At 50.8% G+C, this 23,804-nt stretch overlaps 1 protein-coding gene across 6 annotated transcripts in view; it reads right to left on the minus strand.

The window, feature by feature from the left end:
* Positions 1-3,363: 3,363 nt before the first annotated feature.
* CHST3 (carbohydrate sulfotransferase 3) overlaps positions 3,364-23,804 on the minus strand; it is a 33,851-nt gene continuing 13,410 nt past the window's right edge. For 2 of the 6 annotated variants that reach the window (XM_043476652.1, XM_043476653.1), the window contains exons 2-5: positions 18,644-18,797; positions 17,199-17,270; positions 6,759-6,980; positions 3,364-5,247 (exon numbers count right to left, since the gene is read on the minus strand). In XM_043476652.1, the coding sequence (XP_043332587.1) occupies positions 3,948-5,247; positions 6,759-6,898 (1,440 nt within the window). In that variant the 5' untranslated portion in view covers positions 6,899-6,980; positions 17,199-17,270; positions 18,644-18,797 and the 3' untranslated portion in view covers positions 3,364-3,947. Of the gene's footprint in view, positions 5,248-6,758; positions 6,981-7,152; positions 7,276-17,198; positions 17,271-18,643; positions 18,798-23,804 lie in introns of all 6 variants that reach the window. The other 4 variants (XM_043476654.1, XM_043476655.1, XM_043476656.1 and 1 more) reach the window with 4 other exon arrangements.

Here is a 23,804-nt window from a genome sequence, read left to right on the forward strand (position 1 = left end):
AACAGACAAAGGGCTAGAATTTACTCGTGTCTCTCCACCTTAGTGATAACTTGGTGATAACTTGCAGGAGCTGTGCTACTGAGCCCTGCACATCTGCACATCTTCCCTCTCCACGGGACTCAGGAATCCTGCCCCCTCCCAAATCCTGCTCCTATAGACCTTTCCCCATGTCCTCATCCACTCCAAAATTTATAAATGAGGTCCAGAGGAAAAGCCAGGAATGGGCAGCAGGGGTGACGCCTTGAGGGTGCTGGACACTGCCCTGTCTCACCAAGGCCTGGAATGTTCTGAGCTATTTTTATAGAATGGGCTAAAGAGGTCTTCATGAAGAAGAAGAAAATGAGTAAACGCTCATTGCTGAATGAGCCTCTTGTTCTGGGGTAGCTGGCGGCGGGCAGAGGTGAGGCCTCAACGCTCCCTGTCTCCAGGCAGGTGGGTGTTGCAGAGGGGAAGGCTCTGGTGTGAGGGGGGAGCACAGCGGGAACAGAAAAACAAACCAGGGCTGGCCTTGCTGGAAAACGAGGCACTGCCTCTCAGCCGGACCACTCTCCCTAACCCAGCTCCCTGCTGGTAACACCTCATGTGGGTCTCCAACCAGGTCCCAACGAGTATAAAGTCAGTAATCATCCCACCCTGCCCTCCCTAAAACCCCAAGGGTTCCCAGAGCATTGCTGAGCCTCAAGCAACACTCAGGTGAGTTGCGTCTTATTTCAGACACGTGGGCAAAGGTAATAATGCAGAAAGGGTCTTACTGTCGTATCTTCAAATCAACTGTAGGAAAAAACCCAAGCTAAAAAAATACCCTGCAGCTGTCATGACTCCCATGCTCTCAGCTTTGTCCTCTGGTGTATTTTGAATTGTCTTGGAGTGTCCTTGTATACATGAAGTGAATAGCTTCTATTACTGTTGTCTTTCTTGATTTGGGTACAGCTTTGAGTCCCTGCAAATAATAAAATATTTTTCCATCTCTTCTTTTTCACAAAATAAATAAATAAAGTCAACCTGCAGTGTACAAATTGTCAGTGTCCTGAGAAGTCCCAAAGGTCCATTCTCCGCACAGTCCTCACGATTCAGGGGTAGAGGCCTTAGCCCCAAAGGCATAGGAAGGAAGGAAGGAAGGAAGGAAGGAAGTCCGCTATTCACACTAGGAGAGCCCAGGACCCAGGAAGGGTGCTGGACAGAGGTGTCTGCCCCTCACCACCCCCAAGTAAGGGATAGTGGAGGGAGCAGGGCAGGGGCTGGGGAAGAACGGCCAGCACTTCTGGGCCTGCCAGAACCATCCTGGCACCACTCTGCCCCAGGATCAAGTTTTCAGAGCTAGAGTACCTTTGGGCCCCAGATTAGAGCCAGTTCCCTGCACAGTTTATGCTTGGACTATAAAACCTAGAGATTTCCTTGATTGGCTGAATCCATGGTGATGGAGACCCAGGGCACTGACTGTAACGGATCCCACAAGATGGCCACTGTCCTCACCTTTTCAAAGGCTGGCTTTCCACCAGGCTGCACCCCTTTCTTCCCTATAGCAACCCCAGCTGGACTCAGATCTTGTATTTCCCTGCTGTCCATAATACTCAAAACAAAACTCAGCCCTCCAGGCTTGATAATGGGACGGATCTGATACAGAGGTTGTCCAGGAAACCAGAAACAGCCCTTAGTGAACTTCTGATGCTTCCTGAAAGTTCTCAGGGGGTACTGAGTTCTACTCCCTGGTTTGGGGTGAGAGTGGGGAAAGGCTTCTGCTTTGGGGACATTTGGTGCTTGGTCATAGGCCCCTGACCCCCCAGGAAATATGTTAGGGCTTGGGAGAGATTTTCAAATCTGGCCTCTTCTTGATGAGGGGGTGAGGACTGCTAATTTATGCTGCTTTGGACACTCAGCAAAGAACACTGGTGATTTCTGAGATCTGTTCCACATGGGTTCAAACAGAAAAGCCCGTGGGGCACTGTGGGCTGCCATGTGGCCATCAAGGCTCTGATCCTTCTGGAGGAAGTTTCCTTCTCCTAATCCTCTCTCTCCAGCAGGATCTAAAGTGCTCCCCACAGATCCTCCCAGCCCCCCTCAAGACCACAATGCTTCCAAGCAGCACTCCTGCAGAAACAAACCTGAAAATATAGCCACAAGAGACCAAACCATAAATAACTTAAAACACTCAGACCATCCCATGTTGAGCAACACTCTTCCCAGAGCCCTAAAGGAGGAATTCCAGACACTAACCACAGAACCATGACAACCGACCATGTGGCTGACCTCGGTCCACTGTCTTCTCAGGGGAGGGGCTATCCTGATGTGACTTCTCCCCGAAGAGCACTCTATACTTCCATTTGGGCCCTGCCCCACAGAGGCCTGGCTGGAAATGACAGGACTCCTGAGCTGCCTTTTGTCTCCAGGGACCACAAATGCGCCTGCCAGTCAGGCCTGAAGCAGCTTTCAAACACGGACATGCTCTTAGGGAGTCAATCAAGCTGGGATGGGGCCTTCAGGCTGCCATCACATGGGGATCAGACACGCCAATTTAAAACATGCTGCCTATTAGCAGCAAGGACATGAGCGAAGTGGCCATGAGAATCTAAGGTGGACAGAGGCCATGCACTTAGCAGTTCTGTACCCATCATCCAGCCTCAGACTTACATGGGGCATAGGGTCATGGTTCATGACCATATACCACTCCCCCATCCTCCTGCATGCTGCAAGCTAATTCACTTGTCCTGTCCGACTCTTTGCAACCCATGGACTTTTGCTTGCCAGGCCCCTTTGTCCATGGGATTCTCCAGGCAAGAATACTGGAGTGGGTTGTCATGCCCTCCTCCAGGGGAATCTTCCAGACCAAGGGATCCAACCAAAATCTCTTATTATCTCCTGCATTGGCGGTGGTGGCAGTTTAGTCGCTAAGTTGTGTCCGACTCTTGCGACCCTGTGGACTGTAGCCCGCCAGGCTCCTCTGTCCATGGGATTTTCCAGGCAAGGATACTGGAGTGGATTGCCATTTCCTTCTCCAGGGGATCTTCCCGACCCAGGATTTGAAGCCAGGTCTCCTGCATTGCAGGCAGATTCTTTACAGACTGCGCTAAGAGGGAAGGCAGGTGGGTTCTTTACCACTAGTGCCACGTGGGAAGTCCCTCCCTCATCCTCCAATAACTCTGAAAAGCTGTTTTTCTGTATGTATATGTGCATGTATTTCTGTTTTTCTGTGTGTGGGGTGTGAATGTAGGTATGTGTCTTTATATGTATATTTTGTAGCTCTATATAGAGCTGATTTCACCTCTCCCCAGTGACCCACTCAGATGCTACACTGGATTATGAAGAAATTCAGAAACTTAAAGGTTCACACTGAGTAAAGCAGGGGGTCTGACTGTGATTAGTTCCGGGGGTTACAAATATTGTGTGTGTGTGTGTGTGTGTGTGTGTGTGTGAGAGACAGAGAAGAGGGAGAGGAGAGAAAGAATTGTGAACAGGCCCGGGGGTCCGGGGGTTACAAATATTGTGTGTGTGTGTGTGTATATGTGTGTGTGTGTGTGTGTGTGTGACAGAGAAGAGGGAGAGGAGAGAAAGAATTGTGAACAGGCCCGGGGGTCCGGGGGTTACAAATATTGTGTGTGTGTGTGTGTGTGTGTGTGTGTGTGTGTGACAGAGAAGAGGGAGAGGAGAGAAAGAATTGTGAACAGGCCCGGGCCTGCCTGGGTCTGCTCAGGAGACGACAGTCCCTTAGGTCTGGGTTTGACAGCCCTCAAAAGGGCCGGCCACCGTCCTGTTCTCAGCGGGAAGCCCCGGGCCCACAGCTGCAGGGGAAGCGAGCTGGCTGGGGGCCTACTTCTACAGCGCAGGCGCGGCTTACGCCCGGTGCGTCTTCCAGCCCACGCCCTGCGGCAGCGCCGCAGACTCCCCGCGGGCCTGGGTGAGGCAGGCAGAGCGGGACTTTCAGCAGCAGGGGTGCTGGCACCCCAGGCCCCCTACGTAACCCAGAAGGTGCCGCGCTCCTCCAGCAGGCTGACGGAGCGGTTGGAAAGAGAGGCGGCATCCTGCACCGGCTTGTAGCCGAAGAGGCGCATGGCAGGGCCGCAGGCGGCCTGCACCACCTGCGCCAGCTTGAAGGGCATGCTGAAGCGCCATTTTTCGAACTGTTCCGAGGAGTTCTTCTGCGTGGAGTAGATGCCGTCGTGCGCCGCCTGGGTGTTCTTCTGGATCCAGTCCTCCACCTGCGGGGTTAGGGGGATGCCTGCAAAGCGATACATCTCCTGGGCCTTCTGTAGCGGCCGGAGGGCCACGTCCTCGTAGCGCACCAGCATGTAGCGACCCCGCAGCCAAGCCGGCTGCCTCAGGCCCAACTCGGCGGATAGGCGGATGCTCTCACAGTTGCCCTTTAGCCGCAGCACCTCCTCCTCCCTCAGCTGGTCCTGTCCCTTGGCCAACCACTTCTTCCAGGTCTCGTACTTGTCCGCGAAGGCCACCATGCGGGAGGCCAGCACAGCGCGGGGGTCGCGCACCAGCTGGATGACGCGCAGGTCGAGACGGGGGTCCTCGGCCAGCGGCTGCAGGAACTCCAGTTGCCTGATGCGGACGGCCTTGATGGCCATGTGCTCCTTGCGGCGGCAGGCTTCAGCGGCCAGCGTCATGTTGAGAGGGCCACAGCGGCGGTTCTTGCAGGGATACTTCTCGAAGACCTTCTTGACGAGGGGTGTGCAGACGGGTTCCTCGCAGAGGGAGTGGCTGGAGCCCCGGCGGAATACGAACTGGGTCAGGTGGTCCTCGGGCGCCGGGATGATGAAGTGCTCCAGGATGTAGAGGTCGCACAGGAAGAGCTGCTTGAGCACATCGCGGTAGACCAGGGCCGAGCCCGCGGCGTTGGCACCACCCTGCTCGAAGGACACCGTGCGCTCGATGTGCCACAGCGGCTCGAAGAGGTAGAAGATATTGCCCTGCTGATTGAAGAACTCTCCCACAAACGAGGAACCCGTGCGAGTTGTGGCCATGAGGAGCACGTGGCGCCGGGGCGGGGCCTCGGCGGGTGGGCGGGGTTCCAGCTGCTCCCACTCCTCTTCCGCCTCCAGCCTCTGCTCCTCCTCGGCCTCCTCTGCTGGCTCCATGCCCAGCTGCAGACTGAGGTTTCGCAGGCGCCTCTGCAGCTGCAGGAAGGCCGAATCCAGCTCACTCAGGGACAGGAGGGATGCGTTCTCGGCCAACACCAGGGCTGGGTCGGTGCTATTGGCATCTACCAGGGATTGGGGGATCTGCTTCAGCTTGTCTGAGACCCTGTGAGAGCAAAGGGATACTATGATCAGTGACTGACTGGGGACTCTATCCCCTGTGCACCCTAAGGAGCGTCCCAGGATGACCACCCAGAAGCTGACTTTAAGGCAAGGGTTTGAGTGTAAGTAGTTTATTTGGGATATGATCACAGGGGGAATGGGTAGGGACTTGAGACGAGGAGGAAAATCACTATGGCCAAATTGCTTTGCCAGGGGAACCCCAGGAGGCAGTGTAGACAGAACACACCTCAGGACTCCCTCACCCAGGGGATGTGAAACTCCCAGGTGGCCTTGGCTGAGGGATTCTCCCAGAGGTATTTACTCCTCAGGACTTCTGGCTTGCCACTATGCAGGTGGAGAGTTGCAGGGGCTTGCAACAGGACCCAGTAGGCACAGACTGGAATAGTCCATGCTGAGGAACCCAGGTAGGGCACCAGCATAATGCCTACTATACAGCTGAATTCCTAATCTGCCCATCTTGGTTGATGCTTTTGTGCAAGGGTTGTGCCTGGGAGAGAAGGTCTATAAATCTTTCTATGTATGGCAGGCTCACTAACAGGGCCACTGCACACAGTGGTACACTGCCAACTCTATGCATACTCCGTGTAGCCTATGAGAGTGCACACCCTTGGAGTTGAGCGGTACACAACCTGGGCAGCTGAACATGGCAGCCCTGCTGACCAGAGTATCTGTCCCAGAACCCTGCCTCACAGTCATCCATGACTTTATTTGGTTATGCCAGGTCTTAGCTGAGGCATGGGGATCTTTAGTTGCAGCGTGACGGATCTAGATCCCTGACCAGGAGTGGAACCCCAGAGCCCCTGCACTGGGAGTACAGAGTCTTAATCACTGGACCACCCAGGAAATCCCTCATCCATGACTTTGGAAATATAGGAATATTAGAAGTATAGGAAATATGCTGTTCGTGTGAGGTTATCATCCTAGGCCAGGAAGTTAACTAATAGTAATAGCAACAGCCAGTAAGCACAGGATACCAACTACGTGTTAGACACTGGGCTAAATGCTTTTACATTGTCTTACTTAATCTTTACAACAAACCCGGCCCCATCGTTAGCCATATTTTAGAAGAGGAACTTAAGGCAGAAAAGTGAAATTATTTATCTCAGCTGTCACAACTAGAAAGGACTAGAATCATGGGAATTCCCTGGTGATCCAGCAGTTAGGACTCCATGCTTCCACTGCAGGGGGCATGCGTTCCATCCCTGGTCAGGGAACTAAGATCCTGAAAGCTGCATGCTGTGGCCAAAAAAAAAAAAAAAAAAAGAGGGGGCCAGAATCAGGATTCCAACTCAGGATGCCTGAGTCCAGAGCCCAAGTCTCACTGCTGTGCGGTCATGAGGACGTGGGCATGACCTGCCTGGGCACAGGAGGGGCTTGGTGATGACTGGCTGAAGGACTGCCTTTGTTGGTCCACAGAGAGAGCCCTACCACCACCTCTCTGCTCCCCGCCCCCATCCCACCTGGATAAGGAAGACTTGTGCTTGCATCCCTCACCTTGATATGATTTTATTTTCCTTTTCAATGAAGACAAAAACCACCACCACAAAAGCCAGGAAAAGGGCATATTTGCTCCTCATTCTCAGGCTGTGCAGAAAATGTCGGCAGTCCTGGGGCAAAGAGAGTCCTTTCTCCATGGGGAAGGGTGGGGCCGTGGGCACTCAGCTCAGGGGCATCACTCAGGACCTGGCTCGTCGTTCAGGTGGGGGACACCTGGTCCTGTGGAGAGATGGGCAGTCAGGACACCCTTGTCTATAGATGAGAACAAATAGCTTTTCCACCAGATTTTTGGGGACCCCAACCCTGTTTAGAAGCCAGAACTCCAGACCCACTCTCCCAATGGACTGTGCCTTGGAAACTTGAAATCAGGTCATTTAAAATATTAACGAACCTTCTGATTCATCCATGTCACTTCCATCAATTTATGCTTTGACCTCATGAGTCAAGGGCAAAAGTACGAAAAGACCACTCCTTGCAGTGTACGTGTTTGCAATAGCAAAAAGAGTACAAACATCTAAATAAAAAAATGATGAAGCAAACAATGGATTATTATGCAGCCACAAAGAATGAGGTGGGTCTACTAATGCTGATATGAATAACCCACTATATATAGTTATATATAATGTGTAGATGTTATAGATAAGCAAGCTGCAGACATGGTCTGCATATAGGATAGGGTTTCTTAGCACTACTGACATTTTTTGAAATTAACTTTTATTGGGGTACAGTTGACTTACAATGTTAATTTCTGCTGTACAGCAAAGTAAATCAGTTATACATATATCCACTTTTTTTTTTAAGATTGTTTTTACATATAATCTCCTTATTAGTTATCTGTTTTATAGATAGTGGTGTGTATATGTTAATCCCAGTCTCCGAATTTATCCCTCCCCTTCTCACCCTTGGTAACGATAAATTTGTTTTCTCCATCTGTGACTCTGTGTTTTGTAAGTTCATTTGTACCATTTTTTTAAGATTGCACATATAAGCTGTATCAGATGATATTTATCATTCTCTCTGACCTCACTCAGTATGATAATCTCCAAGTCCATCCATGTTGCTGCCAATGGCATTATTTTGTTCTTTTTTACGTCAGCACTGCTGACATTTTGGATCAGATAATTCTTTGTTGTGGGGGCTGTCCTATACATTGTAGGATGTTTAGCAGCATCCCTGGCCTCTATGCATTAGGTACCAGTAGAGTCTCCTCTGCTCAGCTGTGACAATCAGAAATGTCTCCAGACATTGACAGATGTCCTCTGGGTGGAGGGGTGGGGGGTGGGGAGGGGTAGGGTGATGCAAAATCATCCCAGGTTGAGAACCTTTGATGCAGTATTAAAAAAAATTAAGGGAGAGAAAAATATAAATGCTAGATAGAAGTGGACTGTGACCGCAGGGAGACACAAGGCCAGTAACAAAGGAATGGGTAGGTCAGAAGAGAAGGGTGAGGTGAGTCTTAACATTTACTGTGTAATATTGTGCACTAGTAGAAATTTTACCATGTGGATGTATAAATGTTTTAAAATTAACTAAAGGTTTTCCACCATACCATGTGAATTCTAGCAAAATCCTTCATATGGCCTCGGCCTTCAGGTCTCAGCTTCATGGGGCAGCTTCTTCCTGGATAGGTTAGGGCCCCCTTGGCCCCACCACATTATAACCTGAGACTTTGTCATAAAGCACACCCACTTGAAATGACTTGTTCAGTGCTGACCATCCCTTTGTGGAGGGCGGGCAGTTTGTCTGGGCCCCTCATTATCCCTTAGCACTGGGCCAGGCACACAGGAGACACTCATGCATGGCTGCTAAATGACAGAATGGTTAAAGGAATAAATGATTCTTAACTGAAACTCTATATATTTTTAAAAACCAGAGCAAATACACCATTGCCCAGTGCAGCCTGAATCACCATTGCTTTCATTTATCCTCACCATCAAACACATACCTGTACCCCAAGCCCCCAGATTCCAGCACAGCCCCCTCTTCCAAAAGTCTCTCCATTTCTTCACAAGGACTCTCATCCATGGGAGACATTCAGCTACAAGTTTGGAAAAGTGTTATTGTGACCTTGTGCAGGGCATCTGGGAGCATCCTTCTTTCTGGGAAAGATGAATTTTTTCCAAGCTGATATTGACGCTGAGGAGTGGGAGGGCTGAAAGGAGGGTCCCCCAGGCTGCACCTTCATCATACAATGGAAGTGATTTTAGGGACAACCAGAAAATCTACCCTCTGGGGAAAGCAGTGAGACTGGGGTTCTGCTTATGAGAAGACAGATGTGTACCCTGGCAGCCAGAGTGGAGGGCCTCAGCTGAGCAGGGCCGGGTGGTGGTGGGGGGGGGGCGCAGTGGGCAAGGCCAGGGTGCTCTGTGAGTGTAGGTAGGTGGACATGAGGCAGGAGGCCATGTTTATGGTAACATGAGGCAAGGCCAGTTCAAGGGTAACTGAATATTCTTGCCTCCTCTTAATTCTTCTGGGCCATTTCCCATGCGCTTATTAAATAAATATCTCCTGAGCACCTACTATGTGCCAGTCTAGGCACTGTATCGCACAGCAGGGAGCAAGCAGACCCCACCCATGCCCTCATGGGACTTACACTCTGGTTGAAAGAGCCAACTAGAAGGATATGAGTTAATGAAATTTGCTGAAATTTATAAAGTTACTACTCTGTGCCTAGTAGCATGCCAAGGACTTGATTTGTAGTTCCTCATCCCACAAAAGCCCTGTTAGGTAGTGACCCATTTTACAGATGAGGAAACAGGTTGAGAGAGATTAAATAATTTGCCCAAGTTTCCTCTAGCAACAGCCTGATTGCCCCTCCCAAGTCTGAGTCATTCCAGCCTCTTGATGTTCCACAGTGACACCCCTGCTCTACAGCACGTGTGATTGGACTTTGCAGTTGATGGTGTGTCTGCCTCTCATTCCCAGACTACAAGTTCTCTGAAGTACAGACAAACATCTAGAACAGCTCCTGCCATGTACCCACTGCTCAGCAAGTTACTGGTAAGTCAGCTCATTGAAGCTGCTGACTGGCAGGCAGTCAGCATGTGTTTGCAGAATGCTGGGCAGGGCTGTGTTCCTCACTCACCCAGTTTAGCCTGTGGCGGGGTGTGAGGCCGCCTGTCCTGCTAGGAGGGTGAGACCCGATACTGAGTCTGCAGAGCACAAAGGATTGAAATATTGGCTTTCTTCCCTCTAGGCTCTCAGCAGAAAGGGCCCGGATCTGATCATGTGAGGGAAGCAAAGGAGCTAGGACCAGAAGTCCTGGGTTCTTGTTCTTCCTGCTTGTCTAACATGCTGTGTGGCATTGCATAAGTGACTTAACCTCTCTGGGCCTCAGTTTCTTTACTAGTAGCATGAAAAGGGTGGTTCCTGCTGTATAATGTTGCTCTGAGGAGCAGTGTCTGGTGCATGGAGATGGAGAGAAGGCAGGCATGGGGCACAGGGACTTGTGTTGGTTGTCCTCTCTCTTCTGGGTCTAACATCTTTGGTACAATTTACAAAGTTGACTGTGTTGATGACAAAGATCCTGAACCTTCTCCTCCCTTCCCTTCCAGGAAGTGTTTCTATTTTTGACTTGCTATCCCAGCCCCCTTAGCCCCTGAATAATACAGAGTTCCTGAGAACCTTGCTGACATTGCCCTAAAAGGAAGACACAAGGGTGAAAACTCCCTCCAAATGAAATCCCAGGCAGGCTGTTGGCTCCTCAGCCCTGGTCCAGGCAGGCTGCCCCTAGGGTTAGCTTTGGAAGGCCAGCAGGCAAATGGGCAGTCAGGGGAGGGTAGTTTAGAGATTCCCCAAACCCAGGAGGTGGCAGAGGGTCACAGATGCCAGGAGGTCACAGGGTCATGGGGAATGGCCGAGATGGGGGTCATGCAAGTAGAACGTGGCCTGCAGGAGGCCCTTTGCAAGAAGTGTGTCTGTGCTATCTGTGACACTGGACAAACCCTCCCTAGAGCTGTGGTGCCTGCCTTGCTTAGCTCGTGGAAACAATGAAAAATCTCTTCCTTGGCAGCTGCCATCTCCAGGGGAGTACTCGATACCTTTCTTTCCCCCAACACCCAGCAGTAACACAATAGCCAAAGGAAAAGGTGGTATCCCCCTGCTGGGATGTCAGCAGAGGTCACGTTGCCAGGGCAGCAGGGCCAGTGGTGACGAAGGCCAGGGCCACATGCCGGCTCAGCCTTGCCTGAATGCAGGGGAGCGGGGCAGCTGTCCTGGGCCCAGTTAAACTCAGGACTCAGCCTAGATGTCCCCGCCCCTGGAGTCCTTCCCTGACCACTGGCCTAATGTGGGCTGTCTCCCTTCTCCCTATCCCTCTTAGCACCTTGCTTTACGTCCTTCCTGGATGGAAATGTACTTGGGTACCACCTGTTTCAGCCACTGGCGTGTAAGCTCCCTCTTTGTATCCCCACTGCCCTGCTCCGTGTGCACCAGGCACAGTGGGTGCCTCTTGCTTGTAGAAGGAATCGATGAATGCTGTTTCCAAAGCATTTGGCCCACTGTGAGATGCTCAATCATTCTGAGCTGGTGGAAAATACAGAGAGAAAGAAGAAAAAGCCACTGTTCCCTGTCTGAGTGAAGCATGCCTGCATGCTGTGACCTGTGCTGCAGGTGCGCAGTGAGTACTGTTGACGTTTAGCCGCTCAGTCGTGTCCTACTGACGGTAGACTGCCAGGCTCCCCTTTCCAGGGGATTTCCCAGGCAAGGATCCTGGAGTGGGCTGTGCACAGAGTACATGCCCCCCAAACAGGGACTGAGTGGCTACTACATGTGTACACTACGGGAGTGTGCTACAGGTGTGTACTGTGGGCAAACCTTTGTGCTTGGGGCTTCCTATGTATTAGTCTCGAACGGTCATGACAATCTGGGATACCTTTTTGAGGATAAAGAACCTCAGCCTGTGGCTTTCAGTTCTAAGTCTCCCCAGCTACGTGGTAACAGTGGAGGGGTGGGGGCGGGGAGGGCAGAAAACAGCAGAGGCAGCCCAGGCAACCTCAGTGAGGGAGCCCTGGAAAGAAAGCAGGCGATGATCTGAGGCCCTACACTCCAGGCACTGGCTTCCCTACCCTGCTCTCCCCTCGGGGGCCTTCCTGCTCAGGCCTCCCTCGTGACCTGGCAAAGGGCCCTCTCAAGAGAACAGTTTTGTACTTGGATGGCTGCCTCCTGTGGAGGAGGTGGGGTCCCAGACTCTGCTGTGAATGGTGCTCTGATAAGGGATGGGCCCTGCCAGACATTGCATCAGGCAGCAAAGCTCCACTCCCCTCGCTTGGCTCGCTCCGGGCCAAGAGCACAGTGGGGATCAGGGCCTCCGCTGTGGCAGGCGCTGCTTACAGCCTTTCCACCAGCAGCAGGAGGAGTTGCCTGGGCCGAGGAAGGCCGGGGGCTGAGATGGAGGAGGCTCCTGGGCAGAGACAGGAGCAGTGAAGCCCATTGTGGGGAAACTCTGAACCTACTCATGAGCTGCAGCCCTGGGGGCCAGGAGGTACCCTGACCATGCCAGGTCCCCAGACACCTAGGAGGGGAGACCTTGGGAGGGTTTCCGTGAGTGGCCTCTAGATCCCCTTTGAGTGGAGGCAGGGGGCAGGACCAGGAGAAGGAGCACGCATGCTCAGAGGTGATCTCTGCTTGGAGGATGCAGGAGTCCATCCAGTGGCCTGTCCCAGGCGAGGTTCTGTTTCATGTAGGGATGTCCAGAGATGGCCTGGGCTGTCCAGCTTAGTGTCTGACAGGAGAGTAAATGCCCAAGTGCCATTACGTGAACCAGGGATGGAAGGAAGAAGAGAAGGCATGAGAGAAGGAGGAAGTAGATGGGGGCCTGGCTGAGGGATGCGCCCCTGCACAGCCCAGGGCTATCATTCCTCTTCAAACCCCTCATGTTCTGGGACTCTAGCTTCCTCTCCTAAAAACAAACCATCTAAAACTTCCGTATGGGCACATGTCCAGCCTCAGCCAAGACAGAGCCAGAGTAGACGCTCCCAAGTTGGAGGTGTGCATCATCTGAGTAGCAGTGGACATCTAAGAGCTTATGAGAAGCTGTGGGCCAGAGCCACGGGATGGACCAGAGGGCTGAGGGCCAGCGTGGTGTGGGGGTGGGGGTTGCCACAGACTCTCAGGGAGCCATCTCTGGCAGGGACAGACCCCCGTGGCCCCTCAGCCCTGTTTTCCTGTGTGAGGATGTGGGGGAGGGTGCTCTCTACCCTCATTTGACACGGTCACTTCATCAGGGCCTGCTCAGCTGTGTGAGAAACACATTTTGTGCAAAACGCTGACAGCTGCATGGATACAGGGCCCCAGAGAATAGTCCCCAGCCCCCTTCAGCAAAGGTGCTTCCCATGCCTCTCACGCTGGGCCCTGGGCCAGGTCAGCGCTGAACCACTGCTCTGGGCTTTCTAGCCCTTGCTCAGTCAGGGGCTGCAGCAGAGGCTGGTGTCCAGGATGCCCACAGCTGTGCAGCCGGGAAGCCAGGTAAAGAGTCAGTTGGTTTGTTTGGAACCGACCTCGACCTGAGCCAAGACTCATGGCCAAGAATGTGCACCCAGCCTTGGGAGTCCAACGTGTGAGAAGCGCCTTGAGTGTCTCAACAGACGGGGCTGGCTGAGGCAGTGCACTGGCCCAGTGAAAGCAAGCCATGCAGGGGTTAAAAACGCTGATGCACAGTTGCAGAGATGGAATATTGAATGATGATTCTTTTCATTTTCTATCTTTTTGTATTTGACTTTTTGACAACCATACATATACCACTTTAATTAAAAAATTTAAAAATCTAATCTGGAGCTTAAAAAGAGAAATGTAAAATTACTTTGGAATTGGTGTGGGAAATGCACTGGAAGAAGGAAGGACTGGAGGCTGGGAGACCAGGCTGTCCCTTTTGTGCTGGTCCAGGAAAGAGGAGGTGGTCTGAGCAAGTGGGGAGAGTGTGGAGGAGAGGAGGGACAGACACATGGGACCTTAAGGAAGTCAGTGTGGTGCCTGTGACATGCACAGCGTACATGAGCCTTAAGGACAGTGTGCTTATGAGGAGAAATAAGCCAGCCATGAAAGGACACATCTCATATGATTCTAGTGGTAAAGAACCCGCCTGCCAATGAAGGAGATGTAAGAGACGCAGGTTTGATCTCCGGATTGGGAAGATCCCCTGGAGAAGAGCATGGCAACCCACTCCAGTATTTACGCCTAATCTCATGGACAGAGGAGCCTGGCAGGCTATGGTCCATAGGGTCACAAGGAGTCAGACATGACTGAAGCAACTTTAGCACGCACGCATGCACGTGAGGTACCAGAGGAGCCAAATCAGAGAGACGGAAGGTAGAAAGGCGGTTGCCTGACCCTGCGAGTTAGCGTTCAATGAGGACGCAGCGTCATTTTGGGAAAATGAAAAAGTTCTGGAGATAGATTGTGGTGAAGGCCGCACAACAACCTGAGTGCACTTAATGCCATGGAAATCATACATTTTATGGTATGTCTGTTTTCCACAGGGGGGGAAAAAAAGTGAATTTATAAACAACAGGCAGGGGAAGGAGGGCAACAGAGGACTCCAGGAGGATCCCTTGTTCATTCCTTGGACAGCAGTCCTGTATTTTGCTGTGCCCACTGGCATGTGGCAGGGCACAATTAATGTTCGTGAGGTGAATGAATGGATTCATAACTGTCTCTAAGAGTTGGCTGTGGTTTCTTGTGGTTTTTCTTCCCCCTAGTGGAATATTGGACACATAGGAGATGATTAATATGCTATTGATTTTATATACACACACACACACAGCTTCCCAGGTGGCGTTAGTGGTAAAGAACCTACGTGTCAATGCAGGAGATGTGAGACTCAGGTTCGATTGCTGGGTTGGGAAGATCCCCTGGAGGAGGGCATGGCAACCCACTCCAATATTCTTGCCTGTAGAATCCCATGGACAGAGTAGCCTGGTGGGCTACAGTCTATAGGGTCGCACAGAGTTGGACATGACTGAAGCAACTTAGCGTGCGTGTGTGCATGCACACACACACACACACACACACACACACACAGAAAGAGAGAGAGACACAAACAGACAAGACAGTCTGGAAAAGCCTGAACAAATCATACAGGGACTCTCTCCACAACTGTGGCTTCTTTTGACATCTCTGCTTTTACATGTTGACCTTGATGCCCTGTGACCTTAGGAAAGGAACTTAAACTCGAACGGTTTCATTATTTGTCAATGGGACACTTATAGCATCTATTGTACACTCAGTGGTCATGAGGAATCCAATGAGAAGATGCTAGTGCAGTGCCTAACCCAAGCCCAAGTCACGATAAATGGTCCTACTTAGGAACCACTCACCCTGTCTTTACAGATGCAGCAGATTCTGTGGCTTGTGACTGGTGGTGAGTACTAGATTGTTTGCAGTGGGGTGGGGTCTCAGTCCCCTACAAACACCAGGGTGAAGGAAAGTGATGACCTGACCACAGCTGGAAGTGTCCCTCAGGCAGAGCCAATATCCGCTCATTTATGGACAGCATTTGGCCCTGGGCATCTTGTCCTCACTGCCAGTCTCATCTGGGGATAAACGTGCTGACTCTCCCTGTCCCAGGTACTGTGGTCAGCCCTGAGGCAGCAGAGAGGCTGGAGAGAGACCCAGAAAGACAGCAGGCAGAACCCTGAAGGATGCTGCCTCCCCAGCTTCCCTGTAGGTCAGCGCTGCTCACAAATTCCACACACCCGCCTGGCCAGGAAGCTCTGGGTGTGCTGATGAGAGTGTGGCTCAGGGGTCCCGGGGACCCCCGTGGAGGAGCCGGCTCCACTCTGGCTGCCGTGAGCAGAGGCAGCAGGCCTCAGAGCCGTCAGGCTGGGGTCAAGGTGAATGCCAGTGGATTCTGCCCCCAGGACAAATCATGCTGTCGGCAGCGACTCAGGCCAGAGCCTTATACAAAGCAGCTTGACTTTGCAGCTTTCGTTGTACTTGCCTTCAGCCGTGCAAGTCTGAGAGGGTATTTCTTTTGGAAAGGTCCAAGGAAAATCTGTCCTGTACACTACCCCACCAATCATTAGAAACATGGCTCTTGCCCTAAAAGTGCAGAATGTCAGAACTGGAAAGGGCTTGGAGATTTTCTTATCTACCCTTCCTCATTTTTCATCTGTAGCCATTCAGGCTCAGAGAAGGGAAGTGTTTCACGAAGGCATAACTGGATACTGATGATACTTGAACCACTACAAAGTCTCCTGTCTCCCAGGTTAGTGATGGCCCTGCCCAACCTTATCACCCTGACTCTCATAGCTTAGCCCGTCAAGAACCTCCAGCACAGGGTTGTCAAATAAACAGTGCACATTCCACTCCGCAGTCCTATGCCTGGGCAGACATCACTGATCAATCACTGTCTTCTTTTCAGCTGAAACTAGATGCAGCCTCGTACGCCTTCTCAGTGCAGTGCCAATCCATTAGAGCTGGCATGTGAGATAAAATCAGCTTGCCTTTCCAGCTTTATTGGATCCTTCCTGGCTACCAAACACAGTTCCTCACCACCCTCTGGTTTGCCATTCTGCCATCTGGCATCACTCCCCCCAGTGCCAGCCAAATTGCAAGTCTCCTCCATCTAAACATGCCTTGTAGATCTTTCCTCCAAACCTTTGATTTAGCACATAAAACCCTTTCGGGCTTCCCTGGTGGCTCAGTGGTAAAGAATCCACCCACCAATGCAGGAGACGCAGGTTAGATCCCTGGGTTGGGAAGATCCCCTGGAGAAGGAAGTGGCAACCCACTGCAGTATTCTTGCCTGGGAAATCCAATGGACAGAGGAGCCTGGTGGGCAACAGTCGATGGGGTCGCAAAGAGTGAGAGATGACACAGCAACTAAACAACAGTAACAATAAAACCCTTTACTGAACAAAACAGCACATATTACAATTAATGGTGAGGTCACTAAGAATAGTTAAAACATCAAATTTGGGGGCAGGGGGAGTACTTTTGAAAAGAACTGCAGTGGATACAAGGTTCTTATAATTCCACCTTCCTCCCTAGCTTGGCCTGTGCTTTCATGAAGGAGAGTGAAGGCAGAGTTACAGAGAGCCTAGGACACTGCACAGAACTGCTGCCAATCCATCCCACACCACGGCTGGCAGAGATCTTCACACGGCTAATTTTATATTCTTACTCACATACCTTTATATGTTTTTATGAATGAGAGCCAAGACTTTAAAAGTCTTAGGGCTTTCCTACAAAATGTTTCTTGGGTTTTGGGAAAACTTGGGCAAGTCCACTGGAGTGTGCCTTGAGTGTGAACATAATCTGCCATGGGCATTACAGCAGCAAAAGGTTGTGGCCAGTTGCCTATAGAAAGCATGTAAGGGCAAATCAAAATGGGGCGTGGTCCCGGTTTTCCCCCCATATTCGACAGAAGAACAAAATGTTCTTTAATATTCTGTGTGGGTGAAATTCTGGGCAAACAATTGGCAGAGACTTGGTACTCACCAGGTACCCACATGCTCTTCACCTTCCCCAGCCCCTCTTGCATTTAGGTTGGGCCAGTGACCAGGTTTTGTCCTGTGGGGATGCAGATAGGTTAAAGTGATGTCAGTCACTTGAAGTCCTGGTCCTTAAAATGATCCCAGACACCCCCCGGGTCCTGTCTTCTCTTGCTATGGCAAGATTGGAGGCCACATGTTCCAACTGGCTTACTGCAAGGTGGAAGCAGCCCAGATCCTGAGCTGCTGCTTGCCTGCATCAGATGTGATGCAAGTACAAAATTAGCCTTTTTGTACTGCCGAGCCACCATGACAGGATTTCTGAGATGACTGGAAGAGAAAAAACTCTCAGTATCTAGGCCCAGGATCCCCTTCCTGCTTTCTCCCACTGAGTGACCTTCCTAAGGAGACTTCGAACCTTTCTGCACCTGGAGAAGGGACAGGTGGAGAGGAGAATTTCTTTTGCTCCCCGGTTTTCCCCCCAATTCTACTGTCTTTGATGCAGAGGACACAGAATTTGGATCCTCCAGGGTAGTCCTCAGTCCCACAGTTTCCTCCAAGCCCCTTGGTGTTAACAGCAGGAAGGGATTTTATTTCTAGCAAAAACAACAACAAAAAACCCCCCAGAAACCCAGCCTCTTCTCTTTTTCACCAGGGAGTTCTGCCTGCCCTCCCAGCACCAGCTCTGTAGGGAAGAAGGGGCAGGAGAGAGGGCAGCCCCGGGGTCTTAGCCCACATTGACTACTGCTATTGTCTGGGCTGCTCCGTGGCTGCCAAGGAGCCCATCTGTGTCCAGCCCCTCCTGGAAAGGAGAGATGGAGTCTGAGGGTGGGGAGAGAGGTCCAGGCTATTGATAGCCACTGCTCCGAGGACTAAACACAGGCCCCATACTTGCAATCAGACTTGGGTTGAGTGCCAGCTCTCCCATTTGACGCTGATTTATTCGCTATGTCATATCCAACTCTTGCGACCCCATGGACTGCAGCCTGCCAGGCTCCTCTGTCCATGGGATTCTCCAGGCAAGAATACTGCAGTGGGTTGCCATTTCCTTCTCCATTTATTTAAGCTCTCCCATTTATTCTCTGGTAATTTTAGGCAAGGTATTTAATCACTCTGAGCCTGGGTCATCCCCACAGGGTTGTCATGAACATCAGCTAAGCTGGTGTGAGGCTCTGAAAATAGAGAGGACGGCACACAGGCTGGTTGTTACTACAGGCTTGCACCAGTGTGAGCCTGAGCCTGTCTGTGCTGATTGCACCGCTGGTTCACCCTCTGCATGTACATCTCTCCCCCAGCTGGGCTGTAGGCTGCTGCAGGGGATGGACACTGGCTGATTCACTTCGCCTTTCCCTACAGAACCAGCCCAGAAAACCCTGGCCAGCTCTGGCTTTGCGGCTGCTGTTACTACTGGCCAAGCCCCTCCTTTGCAGCATGATTTGGAGGGACGCTTACCTAATGCATCAGGCCCCAGGCCTAGACACACCTGGACAGGACAGTTGCCAGTTTCAGGCTTCTCAGCTGGGAGGGCAAGTCAGTTGCAATTCCTGGGCCAAGTCGATCAACTGGAAGTCACTGCCTGGAGCACCGTGTTTGAAAAGGTCGATCTCTGCAGGAAGAGAGTACGGTGACTGCTTGGTGATATCTGCCGTGTCTAGAGGGGTAGCATGCTGCTATGCATTTGCTGAATCTGCTTGAGCACTGCATTTTGGCCCTGACAGCAAGTGAGAGTTATCTGGAGTTTCAGAAATTACTGAGGCCTGGGTCCCACCTCTAGAGATTACAATTGAGTTGGTCTGGGCATCAGTTGTTTAAAGCTCCCTAGGTGGTAGAAGATTGAGAGCCACGCCTTAAAGCACCCAGCTTCCTCTTAGAGAGCACCATCTCGGGGCATCTCAGCGGAGCCATTGCCTGTGTGCACACTAGCTCAGATGCAAGGCCAGACTGGCAGGGGAGTTGCTGCCCGGGGCTTGACACTGGGTGAGCACGCCAGTATTCTTGTTTTACTCAGGATGCAGTGCTTGGGAAGCTTCTGGGTTAGTGTTTGAGTGTTCTGTTTAAAACCAGCCACCCAATACCACGGCACACTGCTCAGCCGTAAAATGGCACAACAACTTAAATGAATTTGGGGAGTATTGAGTGAACAAAGCCAGTTTTAAGAGGTGACATATTGCATGATTTCATTTATATAACATTCTTGAAACGACAACATTATAAGAGAGAAGATCAGATTGCTATTGTTAGGAGTTAAAGAAGGGGTGGAGTGGAAAGGAAGTGGGCATAACTATAATACAGCACCATGAGGGGTCCTTGTGGTGTTGGAAATGTTCTGAACTTTGGCTGTATCAATATTCTGGTTGTGATATTGCAGTAGTTTTTCACCATTGGGGGAAACCAGGTAATGGGTTCAAGGGATCTCTGTATTATTTCTTAAAACTGCATGTGTGTCTGTAATTATCTTGAAACAACAGTGTAATTAAATAGAAAAAAAGAAAACTAGCTTCCATGACAGTAAGCAGGTTTTGAAGAGATGTTTGTAAAATGCAGCAAGAGGTGAGAGATAAGAATGAGCAGAAATGCATTTCCTGGGGCAGCAGCAGCATAGGAGTTGAGTCCAATCTGAAACTCCAAGTTTGGCTTTTTTGAATACCAGGAACTGGCTACACTCCTGGGGTCTGTTCATGTGCAGGGACAACCTTGGGGGCTCTTCGAGGCAGTAAAACAATGAGGAAGCCCATCCTCAAAGTAGGGAAAAAAGAAAGAGGGGGACAGGACTCTGGAGGGGATGACAGGACATCTGAGCGCCCATCAGCAGGAAGAGCTGGTGTGGATGAGGTGCTCAAACAGGGCTGCTGAGGGCTCAGAGGTCCCAAGGAGGCCTGAGTAGGAGGGCCAGGCACCGTCCTGAAGTGAGAAGGTCTGGGCAGTACGTGAACTGTGCAGCACTGTCACTCAGGGGTTGGTGATACCTGGCAACTCCTGGGTTATCTCTGAACTGTTCACGGGGGCCTACCACGGGGCAGGGCAAGCTTCAGGAAGCATGGCAATTCTGCAGCTCGCAAGCAAGAAGGAGGAGGAGAAGGGTTTGAGTAACTAAGGTGGAAGGTTTGAAAAGTGAATACATTTGGGAAAGTCCCTAGGGAGCCTCTGGCTGATAAATGCTGATAGTCAACCAGTAAATTCATTTCCTGAGTACTTGCTTTGGGCCAAGAGTGGCAAGAGGCACTGGGAATAGAGGGGAGGAAGACAGTCTCTGCCCTAGGGGAGCTGAATCATAACAGAAGTTAATACTGCTAATGAACCAGCTCCCGTCCCAAGCACTTGACACACATGTATAAATTTAGTCCTCAGAACCATCCTGTGAAGGAGGTACCCCAGTGCCTTCATAGATAACAGTCACAGCCCCGCCCCCTCCATTAAAGCACTCAGCTTGCACTCAGTTGTAAGGTAAAGCTGGGATTCGAACCCAGGAAGTCTGTCTCCATAGTCCATGGACTCAACCACTGTGCTTTAGCACTGAGCGGGCAGATTTAGCCAAAAGGCAGGAGGTGTATGGCAGTGGGGAGATCAGAGTCCTCGCCAGGAACTGGTCTTCCAGGATCTATACCAACTTGTGCAACTCTGAACAACTCCTGGACCTCTTTATGTCTCACACTCCTTCTCTAAGACGCACATGGCCCTAAACACAAGGCCCACACAAGGCTGCTGGAGGGTCTTGGAAGAAATGTGCTTTGGAGGCACTTGGCCACTGCTGGCCTCCCATGAAATGGGAGCTTAGTGGCCACCCCAGACAAGCAGCTGTCACTGGCTGCAGGTGACAGTGAGCAGAATGCTGCTCCTGGCCCCAGCCCTGTAGTTCTGCACTGCAGCTGGGCTGCTACAGGAGGGCCAGACTCCGGAGACTGAGTGGGCTTGAAAGTCTGAGGCAGCATCATGCAATGCAGAAGGAAGAAGAGGATGGCACCTTGTGGGCACCATTCCTTCAGAATCAAGTTCAAGCTCTTCACATGGTTCCGCCTGGAGATAACCTGGCCCACGCTAGCAGATGCACCTGAGTTCTTCCAGCTCTGCCTGTGTGACCCCAAGTGAGTGCCTCACATTTCTGTGCCTTGTCTATAAAATATGGTTAGTAATATCCCTGTATTAACACCTTATCACAAACTTCGTAGCTTAAAACAACACATATTTATTATCTTGCAGTTCTGAATGTCAAGTCTAAGATCAGTTTCACTGGCCTAAAATCAATAGGCCTGTGTTTCTTCTGGAGTCTTGGGGAGACCTTCTTCCTTGCCTTTTCCCACTTCTCGTGGCTGCCTGTTTTCCATGGCCTGTGGGCCCCTTCTTCTGTCTTCAAAGCCAGCAGTGACTGGTTGAGCTTTTCTTAATGCATTACTCAGGCCTCCTCTTCTATAGTCAAATCTCCCTCTTATAAAGACCCTGCTGATTCTACTGGGCCCACTTGGATAATCCAGGATAATCTTCTTATCTCAAAATCCTTAATCACACTGTAAAGTTCCTTTTACTATGTGGAATAACATGTCCACAGATGTGGGGATTCATATGTGGCGATCTTGAGTGGGGGGCACATTATTCAGCTTCCCACAAGCACGTGCTACGTGAAACGGGACGCTCCAAGGTAAATGCTCAGCACGGTGATTAGCCAGTAGAAGACTGGTGATGTTTAATGTCAGCTGGGCATGAGAAGCACTTAGCTTTTACAAAATAGTGCTGGGGTTCACTCCTGAAAACTTGGGGTTGGGGAAAGTGTCTATGCATTGGAATTTTTATAAGCTCCCTAGTGACTCTGTTGGGCAGCCAGAGTGGGGCTGATTATAGTAAGCACTGAATTCATGTCAGCAGTTATTCTTATTCCCACAGCTACTTAGCTCCGAGCCTCAGTGCCCAGGAGCTGTTCAATAGACGTTTGTTGAATTAGACTGAAGTGAATCACTCCCGGGGCCCTGAGCTATCCCTGGGATGGCATGGGAGGGGTGAGAGGGTTTCTCACTGCTGCATCACAGGGCCTGAAGAATGAGGTTCTGTGGGCAGACAGAGGCCTCGGCCTCTGAATCAACCTCACACCCAGAAGTAGCTGCCTAGGGGGCTGGAGTCTCTCCTCCTCTTCGAAGTCCAGTCAAGGGGCCCAACCAGGCAGAATCCAGTCATCAACGGGCCATTGTTAATGGAACAGAGGGGGCTCTGTGCCCATTTAACACTTCTCTCCCTCACGAAGCTGCTCCCAGCTGAGGGCTGGCTTCTGGAGGACTGTGGGGCTGGGGAGGGGCCCCAAGGCTATGAAGGGAATGGGGGAGGATTCCGGGTGGGGGCTGAGCCCCCTGGTTGGAGGAGCAGAGGCAGCTTGGAACATAGGCCAGCCTCGTAAGTCAGCAGGCTGGAAAGTCTGGGCGCTGATGCAGCCACTCAGGCCAGGAAGAGTTTTCCATTAAAGCTGGGGGTGCAGGGACAATGAAACCCACCAGACCCCAATGAGAGCCGGGGGACAGCCTTCTCTGTGGGGTGGTCACACTTGACCTGCCTCCTTCCCTTTCCAAAAACAGAAAAGTGAAATCCACACGGTAAATGGTGCCTTTCATTGCCTATAGAACAGTGTTTTCAAAAGGGCTGGGAGGGTTTTATGTTCTGTGGGCTTGGGATTAAGAGGCAGGCAATTCAACCAGGGTTGGGTATAAACGTCCTTTTGCTTAGCAGACCTTTTCTATATTCAGGAGGGTGGATTTCAGGAGGATGGTGTTTAAGATCCCCAAGATAGTGCCTGATCAGTATCCTCAAAAATGCCAGAGACCTACAGTTCTTGGGCTAGGCACCAGCAATTCTCATCTGCTGAATATAGCAAATTCTCTGATAGTTTCTGCCTAGGGAGTACATTGCTTTAAAACATATTCTAGGAAGGTGGGATCTCAAAGAGGGGGGCCTGGATCAGCAGCAGCACCTGAGAACTTGACAGAAATGCACATTCTTGCCGCCCCCATTCCCAGCCCAAACCATCTCAATCAGAATCTCTCAGGGGTGGGCAGAGCACTCTTTTTAAACAAGCTCTGCAGGTGATTCTGATGCACGCTCAAATTTGAAAATCACAGTTATAGAGCCATACATTTCAAAGTTCAGGTTGTGGAGTCAGTTTGGTAGGTTGGACAAGGTTGTTTTTTTTTTTAAAGAACAGAACCATAGAGACAGAAAATATCAGAGTGTATTAAGGATCTGTAATAAGGATATGCATGGGTTTCATAAGACTTTTGTTTCAGTGATGTGTATGTGTCTCTGTCTGAGGTTTTGGTCCAAAAAGATCGAAAGCTATTGTTCTCGAGCCAGAATGTACTACAGATAGTCCCGGACTAAAGATGGTTGACTTTTAAGATGGTGTGAAAGTGATACACATTCAGTAGAAACCATAATTGAACTGGGGCTAGGCTGTACAGTCAGCCACATGGTCAGGAGGGTAAACAACCGATACACTTAACAACCATTTACACCCACACAACCATTCTGTTTTAAACTTTCAGTAGAGTTCAATAAATTACATGAGAGGTTCAACACTTTATTATGAAATAGGCTTTGTGCTAGATGATGTTGCCCAACTGTAGCCATTAGAACCATA

Source organism: Cervus canadensis, chromosome 8 (assembly GCF_019320065.1).
Source record: "Cervus canadensis isolate Bull #8, Minnesota chromosome 8, ASM1932006v1, whole genome shotgun sequence".
In the NCBI taxonomy this organism is placed as follows: domain Eukaryota; kingdom Metazoa; phylum Chordata; class Mammalia; order Artiodactyla; family Cervidae; genus Cervus; species Cervus canadensis.